Below are 23,634 nucleotides of genomic sequence, written 5' to 3' on the forward strand. Positions count from 1 at the left end.
CCCCCCCCCCCCCCCCCCCCCCCCCCGTGTAAAACTTGTCCCATGCACCCACCCACCTCCCAGTTTGGGCAGAGATGTCAGTCGAGGTGGAAGTACAGAGGCAAAGTTGTTGTTGAATGAGAGGTGAGGTATGAGTGGTGGTAACTTGAAATTAGCGGAGGTTGAGGCCCGGTGGGTAACGAGAAGAGAAGAGAGGATATACTGAAGGGCAAGTTCCCATCTGCGGTTGGTGTAAGTGGGAAGTATCCAGACAACCCGGACGGTGTAACACTGTGCCAAGATGTGCTGACTGTGCACCAAGGCATGTTTAGCCACAGGGTGATCCTCATTACCAACAAACACTGTCTGCCTGTGTCCATTCATGCGAATGTACAGTTTGTTGCTGGTCATTCCCACATAGAAAGCTTCACAGTGTAGGCAGGTCAGTTGGTAAATCACGTGGGTGCTTTCAGACGTGGCTCTGCCTTTGATCGTGTACACCTTCCGGGTTACAGGACTGGAGTAGGTGGTGGTGGGAGGGTGCATGGGACAGGTTTTACACCGGTGGCGGTTACAAGGGTCGGAGCCAGAGGGTAGGGAAGGTGGTTTGGGGATTTCATAGGGAGGAACCAAGAGGATGGAACGCAGCATGTCATTTTCAATGGAGAGAAGTCTTCCGAAGTGAGAGGGATTTCAGGTGTGCCGCAGGGGAGTGTCATAGGACCGTTGCTATTCACAATATACATAAATGACCTTGTGGATGACATCGGAAGTTCACTGAGGCTTTTTGCAGATGATGCTGTGGTGTATCGAGAGGTTGTAGCAATGGAAAATTGTACTGAAATACAGGAGGATCTGCAGTGAATTGACGCATGGTGCAGGCAGTGGCAATTGAATCGCAATGTAGACAAGTGTAATGTGCTGCGAATACATAGAAAGATAGATCCCTTATCATTTAGCTACAAAATAGCAGGTCAGCAACTGGAAGCAGTTAATTCCATAAATTATCTGGGAGTACGCATTAGGAGTGATTTAAAATGGAATGATCATATTAAGTTGATCGTCGGTAAAGCAGATGCCAGACTGAGATTCATTGGAAGAATCCTAAGGAAATGCAATCCGAAAACAAAGGAAGCAGGTTACAGTGCGCTTGTTCGCCCACTCAAGCAGTATATAGCTCCCTCCTACGTATATCTCACGAAGAGACCATGAGGATAAAATCAGAGAGATTAGAGCCCACACAGAGGCATACCGACAATCCTTCTTTCCACGAACAATACGAGACTGGAATAGAAGGGAGAACCGATAGAGGTACTCAGGGTACCCTCCGCCGCACACAGTCAGGTGGTTTGTGGAATATTGATGTAGATGTAGATAGATGTAGATGTAGAGGTTACGAAGGTTAGGTGGACGGCGGAAAGACATTCTTGGTGGAGTGGAGGGGATTTCATGAAGGATGGATCTCATTTCAGGGCAGGATTTGAGGAAGTCGTATCCCTGCTGGAGAGACACATTCAGAGTCTGATCCAGTCCCGGAAAGTATCCTGTCACAAGTGGGGCGCTTTTGGGGAGGTTCCGGGATTGAGGGGATGAGGAAGTGGCTCTGGTAATTTGCTTCTGTACCAGGTCGGGAGGGTAGTTGCGGGATGCGAAAGCTATTTTCAGGTTGTTGGTGTAATGGTTCAGGGATTCCAGACTGAAGCAGATTCGTTTGCCACGAAGACCTAGGCTGTAGGGAAGGGACCGTTTCATGCTGAATGGTGGCAGCTGTCATAATGGAGGTACTGTTGCTTGTTGTGGGCTTGATGTGGACGGATGTGTGAAGCTGGCCATTGGACAGATGGAGGTCAACGTCAAGGAAAGTGGCATGGGATTTGGAGTAGGACCAGGTGAATCTGATGGAACCAAAGGAGTTGAGGTTGGAGAGGAAAATCTAGAGTAATTCTTCACTGTGAGTCCAGATCATGAAAATGTCATCAATAAATCTGTACCAAACTGGGGGTTTGCAGGCCTTGGTAACCAAGAAGGCTTCCTCTAAGTGACCCATAAATAGGATGACGTACGAGGGGGCCATCCTGGTACCCATGGCTGTTCCCTTTAATTGTTGGTATGTCTGGCCTTCGAAAATGAAGAAGTTGTGAGTCAGGATGAAGCTGGCTAAGGTAATGAGGAAAGAGGTTTTAGGTAGGGTGGCAGATGATCGGAGTGGAAGGAAGCGCTCCATCACAGCGAGGCCCTAGACGTGCGGAGTATTTGTGTATAAGGAAGTGGCATCAATGGTTACAAGGATGATTTCCGGGGGTAACAGATCGAGTAAGGCTTCCAGGCGTTCGTGAAAGTGGTTGGTGTCTTTGATGAAGGGTGGGAGACTGCATGTAATGGGTTGAAGGTGTTGATCTACGTAGGCAGAGATACGTTCTGTGGGGGCTTGGTAACCAGCTACAATGGGGCGGCCAGGATGATTGGGTTTGTGAATTTTAGGAAGTAGGTAGAAGGTAGGGGTGCGGGGTGTCGGTGGGGTCAGGAGGTTGATGGAGTCAGGTGAAAGGTTTTGTAGGGGGCCTAAGGTTCTGAGGATTCCTTGAAGCTCCGCCTGGACATCAGGAATGTGATTACCTTGGCAAACTTTGTATGTGGTGTTGTCTGAAAGCTGACGCAGTCCCTCAGCCACATATTCCCGACGATCAAGTACCACGGTTGTGGAACCCTTGTCTGCCGGAAGAATGACGATGGATCGGTCAGCCTTCAGATCACGGATAGCCTGGGCTTCAGCAGTGGTGATGTTGGGAGTAGGATTAAGGTTTTTTAAGAAGGATTGAGAGGCAAGGCTGGAAGTGAGAAATTCCTGGAAGGTTTGGAGAGGGTGATTTTGAGGAAGAGGAGGTGGGTCCCACTGTGACGGAGGACGGAACTGTTCCAGGCAGGGTTCAATTTGGATAGTGTCTGGAGGTGTTGGATCATTAGGGGTAGGATTAGGATCATTTTTCTTTGTGGCAAAGTGATATTTCCAGCAGAGAGTACGAGTGTAGGACAGTAAATCTTTGATGAGGGCTGTTTGGTTGAATCTGGGAGTAGGGCTGAAGGTGAGGCCTTTGGATAGGACAGAGGTTTCGGATTGGGGGAGAGGTTTGGAGGAAAGGTTAACTACTGAATTAGGGTGTTGTGGTTCCAGATTGTGTTGATTGGAATTTTGAGGTTTTGGAGGGAGTGGAGCTGGAAGTGGGAGATTGAGTAGATGGGAGAGACTGGGTTTGTGGGCAATGAGAGGAGGTTGAGGTTTGCTGGAAAGGTTGTTAAGGGTGAGTGAGTTGCCTTTCTGGAACTGGGAAACCAGGAGATTGGATAGTTTTTTGAGGTGGAGGGTGCCATGCTGTTCTAATTTGCGGTTGGCCTGTAGGAGGATGCTCTGAACAGCCGGTGTGGATGTGGGAGAGGAAAGATTGAGGACTTTTATTAAGGATAAGAGTTGACGGGTGTGTTCATTGGCTGAGTTGATGTGTAGGTGAAGGATTAGGTGGGTGAGGGCAATGGATTGTTCAGTTTGGAACTGGTATAGGGACTGATGGAAAGAAGGGTTGCAGCCAGAGGTGGGAACTTTAAGTGTGAGGCCTTTGGGGGTAATGCCAAATGTCAGACAAGCCTGAGTAAATAAAATATGGGAGCGTAATCTGGCCAGGGTGAAGGCATGTTTGCGAAGGGAATGTAAATAAAACTTAATGGGGTCGTTTTAGGGATGGTGTGAGGTTGACATGGTATTAGAAGGTGGAAAGGGTGACATGAGGCTGAAATGAAAATGAAAATAAAAATATATGGGGAGAGATAAAGGTGAACTAGAAAGCAACTGGAGATCTGGTGTGAAAAAAGGCGAAAAAGTGTTGGTTAAAACTGAGCTATGTTGGTCCTTTGGTGAACTTGGATTGGTAAACAACGATGTGCACAAAGGTTAGGTGGTTGTGTTGCTGCCAAAACACGTTAAAGGGTGGAGAAATTTGGGAAAATTTCGAAAACACTGCGTGTAAATGTATTAAAAGGAGTGGTTTTGTGGTGGCAGATTGTGAAAAAGAGGCTAACAATTGTCTGACAAAGAAATAATGACGTTAAAACCTGTGGGAAGCATCTAAAAATGATCAGTGATGTGGGAAAAACAGAAATGGAAACAAAGCGAAAGTTGTTAGAACTATCCGAAATGGTTGTTTAATAGGTGAAAGGAACTGTTTGTGAGCTGGAAACGGTGGATTTTATAGCAGCGGTAGTGTTGAAAGCGGGAAAAAATTAAAAAAAAAAAAAAAAAAAAATTGTGGTTTGGAAGTGGGTTACGCATTATTGAGTTGTGTATATATATATATATAGGCGGGATAAAATTGTATGGTAGATTACGTTAAAAAGGAGATGGTGAATACAAAGTGAAACTACTTGCAAAAACAGAAAGAGAAAGTAGATGACAGAACAGATTTCGAAATGCAACAGTGACAATAACAAACGTAATTGTTGGGTAAATTGATGGTATGAATATAATATAGGGAAACATTCCACGTGGGAAAAATACATCTAAAACCAAAGATGATGTAACTTACCAAACGAAAGCGCTGGCATGTTGATAGACACACAAACATACACACAAAATTCAAGCTTTCACAACCAACGGTTGCTTCATCAGGACAGAGGGAAGGAGAGGGAAATACGAAAGGATGTGGGTTTTAAGGGAGAGGGTAAGAAGTCATTCCAGTCCCGGGAGCGGAAAGACTTACCTTAGGGGGAAAAAGAACAGGTATACACGCGCGCGCGCGTACACACACACACACACACACACACACACACACACACACACACACACACACACACACACACACACACATGTCCATCCGCATGTACACAGACACAAGCAGACATTTGTAAAGGCAAAGAGTTTGGGCAGAGATGTCATTCGAGGCGGAAGTACAGAGGCAAAGATGTTGTTGAATGACAGGTGAGGTATGAGCGGCAGCAACTTGAAATTAGCGGAGGTTGAGGCCTGGTGGGTAATGAGAAGAGAGGATATACTAAAGGGCAAGTTCCCATCTCCGGAGTTCTGACAGGTTGGTGTTAGTGGGAAGTATCCAGATAACCCGAACGGTGTAACACTGTGCAAAGATGTGCTGGCCGTGCACCAAGGCATGTTTAGCCACAGGGTGATCCTCATTACCAACAAACACTGTCTGCCTGTGTCCATTCATGCAAATAGACAGTTTGTTGCTGGTCATTCCCACATAGAAAGCTTCACAGTGTAGGCAGGTCAGTACCTTGGCCAGCTATTTGCAGAGATTTCGAGCTCCACCCACTATCGCCCTGTCTTGCTCCCTCAAAAACGAGTGGAGGAGAATCGGATGATACCCTTCTCCTCTCAGAATTGTGAATGTTACAATGTCATGTTTACTCTGCGGTTTCTAGATCATGCTCATACTTCATCCCGATCCTTCGCTCCAGGGCCAGACAGTGTTCACATTCAGATGTTGCAGAACCTTTCTCTTGCGGGCCTACACTTTCTGCTTCGTTCATACAGTCGCATCTGGGCAGAGGGAACATTTCCCAGATGCTGGCATGAAGCCACTTTCATACCCATACTTCAGCCCAGTAAGGACAAACACCTTCTTTCTAGCTACTGCCCCCATCTCTCTCACCAGCTGTGTTTGCAAGGTGATGGAATGTATGATTCATGCCTGTCTGGTCTGGTGGTTAAAGTCTCACAATTTACTAACCACTGCACAGTGTGGAGTTGAGTACTCCTTTCTGGAGTTGATGATCTCTCCACTTTGTTCATTCGTGTCATGAACTGTTTTCTGTGGAAATTCGAGACTGTGGCTGTGTTTTTCGATATGGAGAAAGCCTGTGACACCTGCTGGAGGACTGATCCCTCTGTACACTCTGTGTGGGGCTTCCGTCGCAGATTGCCCCATTTCCTTCAGGAATTTTTAAAAAACAGAGTTTTCGAGGTACATGGGGTCTTGCGGTAGTGTTCGCTCTTCCCACGTATGGGGTCCCGGGTTCGATTCCCGGTGGTGTCAGGGATTTTTCCTGCCTCGAGATGACTGGGTGTTGTTGTGTCGTCTTCGTCATCATCATCATCATCATCATCGTCGTCGTCATTCATCCCCATTACGGTCGGAGGAAGGCAATGGCAAACCACTTCCACTAGGTCCTTGCCTAGTACAGCAGTGCGGGTCTTCTGCATCGTCCCCTACGCTCCTCGGAGTATGGAACCTCTATCATCATCATCATCATCATCATCATGTGGGCTCTACCTTGTTGGACGCCTTTATCCAGGAAAACGGTGTGCCTCAGGGTTCCGTCCTGAGTGTCATCCTCTTTCCTATCGCAATTAACTCTGTAATGTCCTGTCTCCCACCGCGCATCTCCGGCACCCATTTCGTTTGCGATTTATTGCCTATTACAGTTCTCCTGGGCTTGTCTCCTTAAGCGACGTCTTCAGTGATGTCTCAATCGTCTTTACTCATGGAGTATAGACAATAGCTTTCGCGTTTCCGCTGACACAACGGTTTGTATGAATTTCTGGCAGGAATTGGTTTCTTCTACCGTCTTTACATCTTGGGCCTGTTGCTCTTCCTTTTGTTGAAACTAGATGACTTCTGGAGCTCATGCTCAACAGGAAGCTTCCTTGGTTCTCCATCATGTCTTACCTGACCGCCCACTATACGCAGTCCCTCAGTGTCCTCAGCAGTACTACCTGGGGAGCTGACCGGACTACCCTCGTCCGTTTCTACCGGTCCCTTGTCTGTTCAAAATTAGACTACAGGTGTTTCATTTATGCATCTGCACATCCGTCCCTCTTACACCATCTCAATACTATCCACCATCGAGGCGTCTGTTTGGCCGCTGTCACCTTTTACACTAGCCCAGTTGAGAGTCTGTGTGCAGAAGGTGCCATACTACTGCTGTCATATTGCCACGATTTTTCTCCTCGGCAGGTATGCATGACATGAGTCTGCCATACCTGGTAATTCATCCTATGCCTCCTCCTTCGATGTCTCCTTTGATCGCCAGTAGGGGTCACGTCCATCTTCTGTTACCTCCTGGAATTGCTTCCAACTGTTGCTCCAGCAGCTTAACTTCACGCTACTGCCACTTTCCTGATGTGTTGAACCATTCACCACCTTGGCTTCATGCTGCGGCACCTTGTTCGCCCTGGCCTTCATCTGCTTCCTAAGGTCACTACTCCAGCTTGCTCTATTGCTGTAAGTTTCACGATCTTCGCACAAAACTTTGCAATACTACCTTTGTGTACACTTATGGCTCTCTGGCTGACCGCGGTATTGGGTGTGCCTTCGTCATTGGCACAGACAGTTTTTGATATCGGCTTCTGGAACACTGCTCAGTATTTACAGCCAAGCTCTTCGCCATGTATCAGGCCACACTGTATAACCAGCAATGCAGGATTTTCAAATGTGTTATCTGCTCCAACTTTCTGTGCCCTTCATTCGTCTGTGTGCTGTATACCATCCATGCCTTAGTGCAACAGGTCCAGGAAAGCTGTCACTTGCTCACTCTTGATGGAGCCACTGTGATATTTGTGGGTTCCTGGTCACATCAGTCTGACGGGAAACAAGGCTGCTGAAACTGCAGCCGAGGCTACAGTCCTCATATTTTGCCCATTAGTTCTGCCACGCTCTCAGGCGATCTGTGTTGCCATCTGTCAGCAGGTGGTGTCACTGCGGCATAACCACTGGTCCTCGCTTCGTAGGAACTAGCTCCAGGGAACTAAGCCTCTCCCAGCGGCTTGGCTGACCACCTCTCGGCCCTAATTTTAGTTAGGTTACGTACTGGGCACAGTCTTTTTAGCCATTGCCATTTGTTCAGTGGTGCTCCCCCACCACTTTGTGCTCATTGGCCTGGACCTTCAGTGGCTCACCACTTCCCAACAGAATGCCCTTTTTATAACCACTTATGTTCTCAATTATGTTTGCCATCTGAATTACCAGCTGTTTTAGCAAACAGTGTGTGGTCTGTTGACTGCATTTTACTTTTTATCCGTTGTACCAATATAGTGTAAGACATTTAATCTTTAGTTCAGAACCTCCATTTCTCTATGGTGTATTTTATGGAATTTTCTCCGAGCCCCTGCTTCTCGCTGTCTTTCCTTCCATCGATTGGGGTAAATGTGTAGTCAGTTGTAACCTTTTTTTTCTTCATGTTCTATGTTTGTGACTGCAGTGCATATGACACTAGTTGTTTTTGTACCCTAAAGCAAAACAAAACTAATAAATTCTTCTTTCACTATTTTATCTTATATTCAACAATTTCCTCTTCCTTTTGCATAACATTGTCTTAAAGTTCATTTCTATCATAGAATCCCTCTTTATATTCATTCTGCTTTTCAGCTTTTCCTTGCTTGATACTGGCTTGCTGTCTGAGTTCTTGATAGGAATTCAGCTGCAACTTTTTTCTTTAAAGATCCCTTTAAATTTCCTGTAGGCGGCATGTGTCTTTACCATGCTATAAATGCTTCTACAGCCTTAATGTCCTCTAGCCTTTCCTGCTTAGCCATTTTACAATTTCTACCAGTTTTATTTTTTATATGTCTGTGTTCATTTTGGCCTCGTTTTTTATTTTTCCCAATTTGAATTCAATATCTTGTGTGTTATCCAAACATTTCTACAAGGCCTTGTCCTTATACTTACTTTGCTCTTCTGCCTTCACTATTTCATCTCTCAAACCTACCCATTCTTCTTCTACTGTATTCCTTTCCCCTGTTCCAGTCAAATGTTTCTTAATGCTCATTCTTGAACTCTCAACAACCTCTGGTCCTTTCTACTTATCCTGATCCCATCTCCTAAATATTCTACTGTTTTGCAAATTCTTTAGCTTTAACTTACTGTTCATAAAGATGAATTATGGTCATGGTCAACATCTACCCCTAAAAATGTCTTACATTTCAAACTATGGTTTTGAAACCTGTGCCCTACCACTATAAAGTGCTGTCAGAAAAGTGTGGTCTGAAAAACATGTAAGGGTGTTGGAAGGAAGGTTGTGCTGAAAGGAAATTAAGAAGAAATAGGACATATTGTGCCATTCTTTAGGAAATCAAACAAAGAACACATTTGATGACACTGCCTCTGTTGGGCCACTTGAATTTGCATGCACAGTGGCCAAGTTCAATGATAATTGACTCAGAAATAGTGCAAAATATTTTTTTTAACAGTCATTTCTCAAGACAACAGATCCTGCAGCACCCTTACAAGTTTTTCAGACTGTTATTGACCGTCCTGTATAATCTGAAAACAATCATTATCTCCAAGTATTTTCTACATATATAGCCTTTGCACAAGATACTTAAATAATATGTTATCAATGATTAAATTACGCTCTGTGCAAAATTGTGCAAGGCAGTTTACATTCCTTTCCCCCAGTCCATGTTCTCCTACTATTTTGCCTTCTCTTCCTTTTCCCACTATCAAATTTCAGTCACCCATCATAATCAAATTTTCCTCTCCATTAACTACCTGAATAATTTCCTTTACCTCATCATACATTCTTTCAATCTCTTCATCTGCAGAACTAGTTGATACACTAATTTGTACTACTGTGGTAGAGGTGTTGGCTTTGTGTCTACCTAGGCTATGTAATGCAGTCACTCTTACATACGTAGTAGCATACCTGCATTCTGAAGTTCTTTGTTATTACTAAGCTTACACCTGCATGTTCATTATTAGGCTTATTCCTGCATCATTTCTATCTGATGGTGTGTTGACAACCCTGTCACTGACTCGACCAGAAGTCTTGTTCATCCTGCCACTGCACTTCACTGATTTCCACTGTATCCAACTTCAACCTAACCATTTCTCTTTTTAAATTTTCTGACTCACTACCTGATTAAGGGTCTAACGTTCCAGACACTATCCCATACAGTGTCAGTTAAGTTTTTCCAGATGACTATATCATTCTGAATAGTCTCCACCCGGAGAGCCGAATGGGGACTATTTTACTCCTGCCATATTTTATCCAGGAGGTGGTGATGCCATTATCATTTAACTTTACAAAACAGCTGCATGCCATTGAGAAAAATAGTGGCTGTAGTTTCCCCTTGCTTCCAGCTGCTCATATTACCAGCATGGCAAGGCTGTTGCCCCTGCAGTTACTGAAAAGCCTGCTGCCCCGAGGCAGGGGTGAACAACAGGATATTACTTATTGCTCACAACTTGGCAGAACAGGAAAGTAGGTGATAAGTCCGGGGAGGATGGTGGTTCAGTCAACTGTCCGCCCAACGAAATTTTTCTGTGGTTACCCTAAATCACTTGAGGCAAATGGTCAGGATGATTAGCTTGAGAAGACCACAACCAGTTTCCTTCCATATCCTTCTCCAAGCTTGTGCTGTTTCTGTAAGGACCAAATCGTAATGAAATGTTAAATTATTATCTTCCTTACATCCTTGCAGACTGATCACTCTTATTTTAATGGAGAGTCTTACCACGAAATACTGTGAAGTTCATCCTATTAATGGTGTGAAACCATAGAGCCTGAAATGGATGAAGAAACGTCATGAATTGTTGAATTCCAAATAGATTTTTTTTCTTTTTTGCTGATGACACATTATTTAGTCCCACAGTTAACAAATTCCTGTCTTCAGAGAGGGCGGAACTTGAAACTCGCCTCAGGTCACGAAACATTCTTGGTTTATTACTGTGAGCTGACTACATGGACAGGAATCGAGCACTGTTGGTAACAGTTTTTTGATGGCTTAATGACATCTTGTTTGACAGAGCACTGAAAGACCTGAGTCGAAACAAGGCCCCGGGAGTAGACAACATTCCATTAGAACTACTGATGGCCTCGGGAGAGCCAGTCATGACAAAACTCTACCATCTGGTGAGCACGATGTATGAGACAGGCGAAATACCCTCAGACTTCAAGAAGAATATAATAATTCCAGTCCCAAAGAAAGCAGGTGTTGACAGATGTGAAAATTACCGAACTATCAGTTTAATAAGTCACAGCTGCAAAATACTAACGCGAATTCTTTACAGACAAATGGAAAAACTGGTAGAAGCCAACCTCGGGGAAGATCAGTTTAGATTCCGTAGAAATGCTGGAACACGTGAGGAAATACTGACCTTACGACTTACCTTAGAAGAAAGATTAAGAAAAGGCAAACCTACGTTTCTAGCATTTGTAGACTTAGAGAAAGCTTTTGACAATGTTGACTGGAATACTCTCTTTCAAATTCTGAAGGTGGCAGGGGTAAAATACAGGGAGCGAAAGGCTATTTACAATTTGTACAGAAACCAGGTGGCAGTTATAAGAGTCGAGGGGCATGAAAGGGAAGCAGTGGTTGGGAAGGGAGTGAGACAGGGTTGTAGCCTTTCCCCGATGTTATCCAATGTATATTGAGCAAGCAGTAAAGGAAGCAAAAGAAAAATTCGGAGTAGGTATTAAAATTCATGGAGAAGAAGTAAAAACTTTGAGGTTCGCCGATGACATTGTAATTCTGTCAGAGACAGCAAAGGACTTGGAAGAGCAGTTGAACGGAATGGACAGTGTCTTGAAAGGAGGATATAAGATGAACATCAACAAAAGCAAAACGAGGATAATGGAATGTAGTCAAATTAAGTCGGGTGATGCTGAGGGAATTAGATTAGGAAATGAGACACTTAAGGTAGTAAAGGAGTTTTGCTATTTGGGGAGCAAAATAACTGAGGGTGGTCGAAGTAGGGAGGATATAAAATGTAGACTGGCAATGGCAAGGAAAGCGTTTCTCAAGAAGAGAAATTTGTTAAGATCGAGTATAGATTTAAGTGTCAGGAAGTCGTTTCTGAAAGTATTTGTATGGAGTGTAGCCATGTATGGATGTGAAACATGGACGATAACTAGTTTGGACAAGAAGAGAATAGAAGCTTTCGAAATGTGGTGCTACAGAAGAATGCTGAAGATAAGGTGGGTAGATCACGTAACTAATGAGGAGGTATTGAATAGGATTGGAGAGAAGAGAAGTTTGTGGCACAACTTGACTAGAAGAAGTGATTGGTTGGTAGGACATGTTTTGAGGCATCGAGGGATCACAAATTTAGCATTGGAGGGCAGCGTGGAGGGTAAAAATCGTAGAGGGAGACCAAGAGATGAATGCACTAAGCAGATTCAGAAGGATGTAGGTTGCAGTAGGTACTGGGAGATGAAGAAGCTTGCACAGGATAGAGTAGCATGGAGAGCTGCATCAAACCAGTCTCAGGACTTGTGAAGACCACAACAACAACAACGACATAAGGAAGAATCGACTTTGTTATGCTGTATGCTGGTGCCATTTACAAGTATTTCATTTTTGTGGATGTCAGTACTGATCCCTGTAGTGGACCATCCTTTAAAATGGAAGGGTACACCTCTAGACTTGCTGTCTAGACTTGAATCCTGTTGGTTGTTTCTAGGATCCACTTGGACACATGTTGGTAATTTAACAGATCCTAGGATTGTTCCAGAGTTTGAGACAGGTCTTCTTGTAATGTGATAAAATGTCCCTCACAATGTTTTCAATAATTGGTAAATGACGTGTGTATACAAAGATGACCAAAATAAAAAATAAAGAAGCAGCCTTATGTACGTGTACAGATATACCATTCAACATCATCATAAAGGCTGTAGAACACTATATGGTTACAAAACTTGTTGGCAAAGTTTGACAAACGAGGATACTGAAAATGATAGTTGTAATGATTTATTTACATAAATGTAAATTTAGAATGTAACTGTTAATTGTTGATGTTGAGAAGCTGGGATATAATGAATTGCATTCAAGCTGTCAAAGTGCAAACCACATAGCAGATCAGGACCAGTAATTTTGGTTACTTGCCCTGTTACTGAGCTGTCTTATGTCTGCCAAAAAAATTGTCATCCCATGTCTTGAGTCACATGAGTGAAAATTATTTTTTAGTTAGAAAGTAGTCTCCTCCTTTATATAAGAAAGAATTAAATACTTTTTTCTCAATGCCATATCTGATCCTAGTTTCAGATAGTGGAGAGAGTGAGTGAGTGAGTGAGTGAGTGAGTGTGTGTGTGTGTGTGTGTGTGTGTGTGTTTTAACTAAATAGTTTTTAACATTTTTATTTCTGATCTTTTTTCTTCAGGCTGAAGAGGATTTCTGCAATTGCTCTTGAAACTGCAGGTGAACATCTGCTATTGGGGACCGAGGGTGGAAATATTTACCTCCTTAATCTGAAGACTTTCCAAATGTCAGATACAATCATATATCAAGATATTGTAATGCAGAAGTGAGTTTGTTGTCATTTTTAATTGTGCATGTTTTAACTAACATAAAATATTTATTGTGATGTTGCCCTGTGGTCGTGTTATTACAGATTATTTCCTATACAAACAGGTTGGTAATTATAAGTATTCAAGGATGTTCTTATTGTTGCCTGAAATGCTTTTCGTGCTCTTAAGATATTAAATATTCCACTTTTAACATCTGTGGTTCCTTCAGATATTTGTCCCTCCTGTTTTGACTTTTAACTCACTGGTAAACAACAAAGAGGTGAATACTGCCAAATTCAGTGTGGCTCAATATGCACAGAGAGATAAAAATGCAAATCAGTCATTAATTTTTGGAGCTTTTGTTTTCTCGATTTGCCCCCCCCACCACCCTTCTTTTTAGAGAGGAGAATATGGGAAATAAGGGAGTGAACAAGCAGGACATCAGATGCTGTGGCTAAGGAGAAAACCCTGCAAATCTTCTCTCAGAACTTATACAATCAAGTTGTAAGTTGCAGATAATGGAATGTTAATAATTGTTAGATTTGAGCAGGGAGCAAGTATAAATGATAGAGATATTTCTCAAAGGAAATTTTCTATTGGGCCCTTGATGTGGCACCCTTACTGTGTAGGAAAAGAAATTTAAAACGACAATGGCTATGCCATCATCCACAATCTATCATAAGGACTGATTTGTAGGTGGTGCCAGGCTAACAAAATTGGGCTGGTCAATTGATGATAAAGAATGGCCACTGGAATAAGGACCATGCATACTCACTGTCTACACATTACTAAGCTGATCTCCATTGTGGGGATGCGGGTGGTGGAATGACATCAAAATGTTGTGTATTTAAAGTTTTTAAATGTGTCCACATATCACTGAATTTCCAGCATAATGATCGTGGTGATTACATGGGCAGATAATGTGGTGGTCATATGATTTATCACTGCTTACATTGCTGACGCAATAGCACTAGCTACAGGTCTGTATGATTCACTCTTCTTGCGCCCTTGGGAAGAGCCTTTAGAGATGCTCGTGGTGCATCATCATGGTGTTTTATGGCTGTTCCATAAATATAAACCAAACATTACTGAAAAAAAAAACCTCTCCATTTGCTTTCAGTAAACACTGAAAGAATGTAACATAAATCTTTGTAAAATGTACACTTTCTTGGCTGGAAATGTTAACAGTTAATGAAGCGTTCCAGGCTGCTATGCCGTGGTCGAATGAATTTCATCTTAAAATTGATGTAATGTGAAATCCATTTGACCATGGCATAATAGCCTGGGGGAGCAGTCCAGACACACAAACTGAGGTACAAGGTGAGGGCTCAAGGGATACCTCCTAATTTTGTGCCAGATCTCCTTCTGCCCTGCATAATGCAGCAACTCAGTATGGAATGAACTCAACAAATTCTTGGAAGTACCTTGCAGAAATATTGAGCCATGCTGTGTCTATAGCTGTCCATAATTGTGAAAGTATTGCTGGTGCAGGATTTTGTGCACGAACTGAGCTCTTGGCTATGTCCCATAAATATTCGATGGGATTCATTTCGGACAACCTGTGTGGCCAGCTGATTCACTCAAATCATCCAAATGTTCTTCAAACCAGTCGTGGACAGGTGTTTCCCAGTGTCGTCATTTTTTTGGAGCAAGAACTCTGTGAATGGCTGCAATTGGTCTCGAAGTAGCCAAACACAAACCAGGGTGAGAGGTAATGGCTGAAATGCGTTATTCTCTGAACACTGTTGACACTGTGAATCTCAGAATATTGAATTCCCTTATGATTTCTGAAACGGATGGTCCCATGCGTCTCGATCCAACTACCATTCCGCATTCAAAGTGTGTTAATTCCTGTCATGTGGACATAATCAGGTCGGAAGCATTTTCACTTGAATCATCTGAGTACAAATGATAGCTCTGCCAATTCACTGCCCTTTTGTACATTGTGTGTGTGATATTACTGCCATCTGTATACATGCATACCACTAACTTGTGACTTTTGTCACCTCATTGTTTTGTTGAGATTTAACATGTGTAATTGTGTTACATAACAGAAAGAAAATATAAACTATATCCACACCATCTCTGTGATAGAGAATTTACTACCTTTAATTCAAGTTGTATTCTTTGTTACACTGTCTCGAAGACCAGTATCAAAACAGATACCTCACATGTTTTCAAAATCAGAAGTCTTCTATTTATTATTTCTGCTCTTAGTGTGACATTAACTACATGAATAACATTGTATCTATCCATCCTAGCACCAGGAGATGATTGTGGACGTTTGTGTGGGAGTTTTACTTGAGTGAATATGTGTGTTTTCTAGTTCTGATGAAGCATGCAGTGTGAAAGCTGAACATGTCTAGCAGTACTTTGATTGTGCCTCCCTGACTCAGCACCAACTCCATGTGGTGAGTACCAATCCATCCTTTCCATATTGTTAAATAATGGAAAGTTATGGGTAGAGTAACAACGAGAGCACCAATCACCTGGGATGGGTAGTGGTGTTTAAGGAGACAGAATGAGTGATGAAGGGGAGGGATAGCAGTGTAGGAGTCGGGGAAGGTGCCGTGTAGTGGGGACAGGAAAGGGCTGCTACTAGGTGCCCTTTCAGGAGGCTGTGCTGTGGGGGAGGCAGAGTGCTAAAGGTGGGTCAAGAGACACACATAGTAGGGGAAGAGACTAGGGTAGCATTGGTGGAATGAAACGTATATGTAGTGCAGGAGGGACAGCAGGGAACGGTACTACATGTGGTTGGAGGACAAGGTCTAGCAGAGGTTGAGGCTAGGGTAGTTACAGGAATGAAAGATATGTTGGTAGGGATGGTTACCAGCTGTGCAGTTCCGAAAAGCTGGTGATAGGAAGGGTCCAAATGGCACAGGCTGTGAAGCAGACATTAAAAATGAAGCACTTTGTGTTGGTCAGCACATTCATAAACTTTAAAATCAAAGCACACTATTGATGCACAACTCCTTTCATCACATTCGGTCTGTAGACAGCTCCAGCTTTATGATTGATGTCAACATCTTAGCTTTGTTGCAGCTGAATGCCATATATTCCTCTCACTACTTCCCATGCTACATGATAAGCAAGGATACTTTCCAGTTAGCTGTCATACATTGCTAGTACAGCAATTCATTATACTGTTTTGTGCACTCGGGTATCGTAAGAGGTATGCCTTGGCCCTCCCGCCCCCTCCAAATTTAGGACTGCCGAGAGGAGAGAAGCGATAGAGGAAAAGGCAGCACCGACTCAGTTTTGGAGTGCTGGCACCCTTGCCCATGTGCCTGTGAGTAGTGCTTATACAAAAGCAGATGCAACACACGTGAAAATATTGCCAGTACTTTGAGATGAATGAATGTCTTCAAAGTAATGCTGATTTTCTCCACTGCTGGCAGCACCAATAAAAATTGTCAAACTTTCATGACTAGTCTGATATTAAATTTCTGGTGATGGACACACAAATATTGAGCCAAGTTGTATTGAATAAATCATTAATGTTATTCTTTTACCATTTTTTACAGTGGGAATATATTATAAACAACATTGTTTAAATGTTAGCATATTTCTCAAATTCATTCCATGTTTGTGAATATTTAAGTGCAGTTCATTTTATTAGCGTTCCTGAAGATTACAAGATAAACCCTGGTGCTGTGGAAGCTATTGCTGAACAGCCTGGAAATCCTGACAAAATTTTAATTGGCTACAATAGAGGGTTAATGGTTTTATGGAACAGAAAAACACCAGGAGCAGAACAGGTAAGCGTGTGATACTATCAGATATAACTATATGTTATTATAAAATGCATTTTATCCATCAGAAGCTTATTTGTCCCTTTAGTCATTTACCCGTTTTATGAACAATATATAAATTATCCAGTGAAATTGTACAAACACCTCACAACAGCTTCAAAGGAATATGGGATACTTTCAAGTAACCTGTTATATCCTACATCCTGGATGATGATTACTAACTGAAACTGATAGGTGACTAATGGGACATAAAAGCTGGTGATGGTTAAAATGCAATTTATAAAATACTTTACGGGCATTCAGCCTCACCTTATGTAAACATTACATAACTACATGTATACAGCAGTTCTTTCATTCAAAAGATCATTGTGTGCATGGGACTAAGAAAGCTGCAATATGGTTTGAATTTCGCTTTAAGCTTTAGGTTCTACTGTAACTTAACCAGTAAGATGGTTGCATGTGGCCTGCCCAAGGAACAGAAAAGGTACACTACCTCCGGGAAAACTGTAAAAGATATCTCAAACTTCATTTTTGTACGACCATCATAACTCAAACTCATGTTTTCTTCAACTGGTTCAGTTTGTAGGCTGTGAACTATTGCATGAAGTGGAAGAGTGTAATGCTAAGCTGTGAAAAGGGCTTAGAAGTGAACATTATTTCATTGAATGATAAAGTATGTTTGTAGTAAAATTAAACTGACAATAATTTTTTTAAGGACATACAAGCAGTTTTGCTTCACTAAATCCTGCCATATTTGATTATTCTGTTGCTGAGACTGACAATCTCGCACATATTCAATTTTACTAGTTAAATTTTCGCTATTCCTTTTGCCATTTAGCACAGTAACACAACCTGTGCAGCTTTCTTGCTGAATGTTGTCAAGTCATCTACCTGGTCTTCTTTCCTTTCCTTCTCGAAGGAACCAGAAATTCCGAAGTTGTATTAATTGGGGTCGGGGGCACACAAAAGACAGGGCTTGAAGAAATCAACAGTGGAATGCAGGCAACATGTATGATTTGAAAACGTAAAGTATTGTATGTGTCAGAGGAAGTAATTCAGAACCAAAACATAAGTGAAGGCCTCATTGCAAACAGAAGTGCAGATGAGAGGAAAATGAGTGGCCATGTAGTAAGCAGGAAAGGAACTAGTAGAAATGAAAAGAATCAAGGTCTGATAATTGGAATGTAAAAGAGGCAGAAGAAAATAGGTTGGAGACCAAAGTGAAAAGAATGTACTTGAAAAGGTTGGGAAAGTAAAGATCCTGTAGGGATTTGAGTATTTGCTTTAGAGTAAGTTTCTGTCTGTGAAAACCTGAGATACTGGTTTAGTGAAGAAAAGTCTACTTTGCACAGCAGTGAAGTAAACAACTCCCTTTCGTCCTTCATCCATGTTCTGCAAAAGGATACTGTACGTTATACTTCTGTCCGCTCATCTCCATTGTCTCTAAGTGCCAGAGCCCAAGAGCGAGTATAAGTAGCATCAGAAATCATCCAATACACTCAAGGCAACATCATAGCAGTACTAGATTGGAAGGCAACCAGTATGGATGTAGGCAGAAGAAAACAAGCAGTGTGGCTGCTGTACAATAAAGCTGTGATTATTCATTTGGAAGAAGAAAGAATGTATTTTAAACTGTTGTTTTAAAATTTTATACAATCAGATAAAAGGGCTCTCGCCAAGGTGCAAAACATTTGTTTGTTAGGGCTATTTCAAATTAATGGCCACATTTGAGCAAAAATGTTTCAAAGTGGTTTCTCATCTAATACAGTTTTGCACCAAAACTCTCTCTGAACTTCTCACGTACTTAATACTAAGAAGACTGTGATATTACTTGCGAGCTGTGTCCCATATTTCTACACCTATTCAATAGCAATTAGACAACCAAACTGGCTGTCTTCAAGGCAGGCTGATGGTAGCTGTTGCTATGATTGCTTATACATGTGCACTGCCCAATTCTCTCGAGACCTCTGCTGCTTTGTGCAGATTGATAAGTTCGCTGGGAGGAAGTACAATTCTCTCACTGCATCTTCGTTGTGAGTTTGCAGCTTCATGATTGTAGTGTGTGGGGCTCCATTATTTCACTTATATTGCTAAACTGCATGAGAAATGATTCTGTGAGCCTGTAGTAATGTGCATCAAGCCCGGTGTGACAGTCACTGTTGCAGAACATGATCTGCTGTGACCTTTGTTTGCTTCATCATGTGCCCAATTTGAATTTGCCCTCCTAGTACTAGTTCTTCAGAACTTTCTGAACTGAGTTTGCTCTGCAGCTCGAGAGAAGTTCATGCCAACCACTTAGTGTCCTGTATTTTGGAAATAGGAAATTTCTTTATGACGTAAAAGTTTATATAATTAACATGTTTGATCTTGTTGAGAACTGTGACTGAAGGTGTACTTCACTCCATTGAATTACACTTCTTCTAAAATAATTGATTCTTCAGAGTCTATTCCCATCAGAGTTTAGAATTATCCTTTTAATATTACTCAGTAGTCCGCAATCCGTAGGGAACAGTGTCTCACGTAAATACCTTACAGCAAGATTTTCTTACGCCCTGCTTGTATGACCAGTTTTACTTATTTCACAAAAATGAAATTTGCTGGAGGCATCAATGCTTTTTGTTCTCCAACAGCTGTAACCACAACTTAAACTGCTTGTTTTTAAAATAATTGATTTTTTTTTCTATTTTCTGGTCCATACCTACTTCCTGTAGTTGTTGATTTCTGTCTCCTCCCTGCTGCAATTTGTAGTTGGATTTGCTCATATCACTGACTTTCCTACTTCCCCATGTTACTTCTGCATCTCCAGTTTTTATATCTCCAACAGTGGAAAATGACTATTTTCAAGAGGACTCACCATATAGCAGAGATGCTGAGTCGTGGACAGGTGCAACAAAAAGACTGTGAAACAAACCTTTCAGCCAAACAGGCAGTCATCACACACACACGCACACACACACACACACACACACACACACACACACACACACACACACACACACAGTCTGGCTGCCTAGGTCAGACTGCAAGTGGCAACACATGGTGGGATAACCAAACTGGACGGTGGGGATAAGGAGGAGATCAGGGTGGGGAGAGGGAGGGATAGCAGGGTAGCGGTGGGGGATGGTGAAGTGCTTTTTGTGGGAGCATATAGGGATGAGGTGGGTAAAGGTTAGGGCAGCTAGGTGCAGTTGGGAGGTTTGACCTAGCTGCCCTACTATTTCCCCACCTTGTCCCTGTGTGGTGCCAGAAGCAGCACTTTACCATCCCCATCCCCCGCCCCAGCCTCCTCCATACCACCACCACCACCACCACCACCACCACCACCACCATCACCACCATTTGCTTCTCCCGTCATGTGCCGCTGCTTGCAGTCTGACCTTGGCAGCCAGTGATTTTGTCAGGTTTCTCTCTCTCTCTCTCTCTCTCTCTCTCTCTCTCTCTCTGTGTGTGTGTGTGTGTGTGTGTGTGTGTGTGTGTGTGTGTGTGTGTGTGTGTCCTTCTGATGAAGGCATGTTTTGCCAAAAGCTTTACATGACAGTCTTTTTGTGTTTCTCTGCGACAGCATCTCCTGTGTATCCTTTTCATTAAAGCGTCATTTTTAAATATTTTATTTAACTAACAATGCATTGTTGATTTCTCTCTCATCTTGCGCTGCTGGTCTTCCTTGATCAGCTCTCTTAGGTGAGACCCTAATTAATTCCTGATTAGTATGGTTACTTTTAATCCTGTTCTCTCCACCATTAGATGAAGAAATCTCTGATACCAAAAGCTCACACACTTTCTGATTTTGTTGCTGTCTCTGCTGCAACTTATCAAGTTGAAATTATTTCTGTTGTGAAAATATTTGCTTGAATCGTCCTGTTCTAAACATGATTAAGAAAGTGAGAAATTAAAGCTTGAGTTAAATTATGTGCATACTTTCATTCTGGATGACTTCATTTTTCCTTGTAATATTTGGATGGTATGGTTTTTGGTAGTCCTTCAGTGTGACAGTGGTTAGAAACACCTTTGTGCATTTTTCTTTTTTTTTTTTTTTTTATATTGTTCTGAGTTATCTTTCTGTTCCACAGAATTTCATTAGTAACCAGCAACTGGAAAGCATTTGTTGGCATAAATCAGGAACACGTTTTGCTTCATCCCATAATGATGGAAGCTATGCAATGTGGGACATTTCTGTGGGTGATAAAGCTGAAGACCCTGTCACTGTGTATGGTCCCTTTCCATGCAAAGCAGTTACAAAGTTCCTCTGGAGACGTGGAAGAAAGTAAGTTGCATGTAGGAAGTGCATTGTGAATATTTTTAATTTTGAGAAAGCATATGTAATTGTTTGTTTTTGAATATGAGTGTTGTGCTTGTTGAGTACACTTGGTCCTGCATGAGCTATTGTGTAATTAATTGTAACAGGTCTGAATGAAGGAGTCTGTGGAAGTGCTAACCCATGACAACATATTTTTGAGTTGTATGTTACATGTTGGTTAAATTCAAAGTCAAGAACATAATTGCAATAAGACAAAACAGTTTATATAGTAGACAGCTTTTTATAATGGCGCTGATGGAACTAGTTACCAGCATGTAGTTTACTTGAAAACACAACATACGAGGGGGGACCCAAAAATAACCGGAATTTCTTTCTAGAAAGCATATACTTTATTGTTTTCAAATACAACCTTAATCTCCTTCGAAGTACTCTCCATTACCATTAATGCACTTGTCCAAACGTTCATTCCAGTGTTTGAAGCACCTTTAAAATTCGTCCTTATTGATACCTACTAGCGCTTTCATGACATTGCGTTTTACGTCTTCCACATCCGCAAAACGCTTCCCTCTCAAGTCTCTTTTCATCCCGGGGAATAGGAAGAAGTCGAAGGGTGCTAAATCCGGTGAATAGGGCGTGTGGGTCAAGGTAGTCGTCTTCATTTGAGGCCAAATACTGGCAAACTCTGAGAGCCATGTGCGCGGGAGCGTTGTCGTGATGCAGGAACCACACGCCAGAATCCCACAAAGCTGGACGTTTTTGTGACAAACTTCTGCGAAGCCGTTTCATAACCTCCAAATAGAATTGTTGGTTTACTGTCTGGTTTTCAGGGACAAATTCAGAGTGTATGATCCCTTTGACGTCAAAAAAAACAGATCAACATCGTTTTCACTCGTCGAGCTTTTTTTGGTCTTGGTGAGCGAGGTGACTTCCTTTGGGATGACTGTTGTTTACTTTCTGTACCGTGCCCATAGCACCATGACTCGTCACCTGTAATGATTTTGTTGGAAAAATGTGGATCATCTTTGAATGCGTCCTTCATTTCGAGACAGGCTTGAACGCGACGATCCCTTTGATCTCCGTTAACAAGCTTCGGCAAGCATTTTGCTGCCACTCTTCACATCCCCAAATCGATGGTCAAGATGCGCTGAATTGAGCTCAAGGACAACTAGACAAGTTCTCGAGTTGGTCGATTGTCCTGTGTCGATCTTCACTGATGAGATCATGGATATTGTCGATGTTGTCTTCGCTTCGAGCAGTTGAAGGTCGACTGGAATGGGGCTGATCTTCAACCACAATTTCTCCCTTTTTAAACTGAGAAAATCATTCGTACACTTGTGTTTTACTAAGAGCATGGTCTTTGTAGGCTATCCGAATAATCGCAACAGTTTTGCTGCGTCCTTGCCGAGCAAGAAACAAAACTTCACTGCCGCACGTTGTTCGTAAGAACTAGCCATTTCCTCGTGTCATGTCTGCACTGTACGCACACTCAAAGAACTGCCAAAGAAACCACACTTCTCGCCGTTAAGTGACTGCCGCGTGGCAGAATGACTCAGCAGAGCTCCTACTACAACCCTCTGGCGGCGCAACCTGCTACTACAAGTACACAATGTGCAGCATTAAGATTCCGATTACTTTTGGGTCCCCCCTCGTGTAATGTGATCAGACTGACCCTAGCTAAATTGAGGGTTAGCAGTTTCTTTGACTGTTCCATCAACTAAGATGATAATTTTGTTTGAGCTACACTGTGTACTACAATTGAGTAAGAAAGCACCAGAGAATGATTAATAAACCTGAGGCTGAATGTTGCACATCAGCATGCAGAATTGTACAAATCACACTATTGATAGTTGGCTAGGTTTGCATTTTGACATGGGATTTGTGTTAAAGTAGCTCTGTCCCAAACAAAAATCCATTAGAGGTGTGTGTAATTGGTAACACACAGTCCCATATGATCAGTGTTTTCTGTACTTTCCAGTGAGTAGCAGAAAAAATTGTTTGTTTGTTTATTTATTTATTTAACCTGATCTGGTTGAAATGTAATTAGGCTGGAATGGGCTGAAGATTGAAGACTTCAGTCCCCCTTTCAGTTTTTTCAAACTATACGTCAACAGGGAATTAGCAGTCACATTGACAATGAATTAGGATACTGATGTGTTTAATTTGTTCACATAGTACTATAAAGGAACACCATAAGATTGACAGAAACCATAATCATTAAAAAAAATTTGCTACTGGTGCTGTTTCATTTCTCTAAGTACAGGCTTTATTCTGCTTTATTTATCTAACAACGTGTAAGAGTGATTTCACCATGTGAAGAAACACATTTTGCGTTTATTGATTATGATAAAGCCTTTGATAAAGTAAGAGACACCTTATGTGGGAAGTACTGGAAGCAGAAGATTTTCTTAAATATCT

At 42.2% G+C, this 23,634-nt stretch overlaps 1 protein-coding gene across 5 annotated transcripts in view; it reads left to right on the forward strand.

The window, feature by feature from the left end:
* Positions 1-23,634, forward strand: part of LOC126458580 (lethal(2) giant larvae protein homolog 1) — a 354,490-nt gene that overhangs the window by 107,290 nt on the left and 223,566 nt on the right. For all 5 annotated transcript variants that reach the window (XR_007585663.1, XM_050095715.1, XM_050095712.1 and 2 more), the window contains exons 5-7: positions 13,083-13,226; positions 16,829-16,967; positions 21,032-21,225. Coding sequence is in view for 4 of the 5 variants with exons in the window: in XM_050095715.1 (XP_049951672.1) it covers positions 13,083-13,226; positions 16,829-16,967; positions 21,032-21,225 (477 nt within the window). In the remaining variant the exon portion in view is untranslated. The remainder of the gene's footprint in view (positions 1-13,082; positions 13,227-16,828; positions 16,968-21,031; positions 21,226-23,634) is intronic.

The sequence above is a fragment of the Schistocerca serialis genome, chromosome 2, assembly GCF_023864345.2.
Source record: "Schistocerca serialis cubense isolate TAMUIC-IGC-003099 chromosome 2, iqSchSeri2.2, whole genome shotgun sequence".
Classification (NCBI taxonomy): Eukaryota; Metazoa; Arthropoda; class Insecta; order Orthoptera; family Acrididae; genus Schistocerca; species Schistocerca serialis.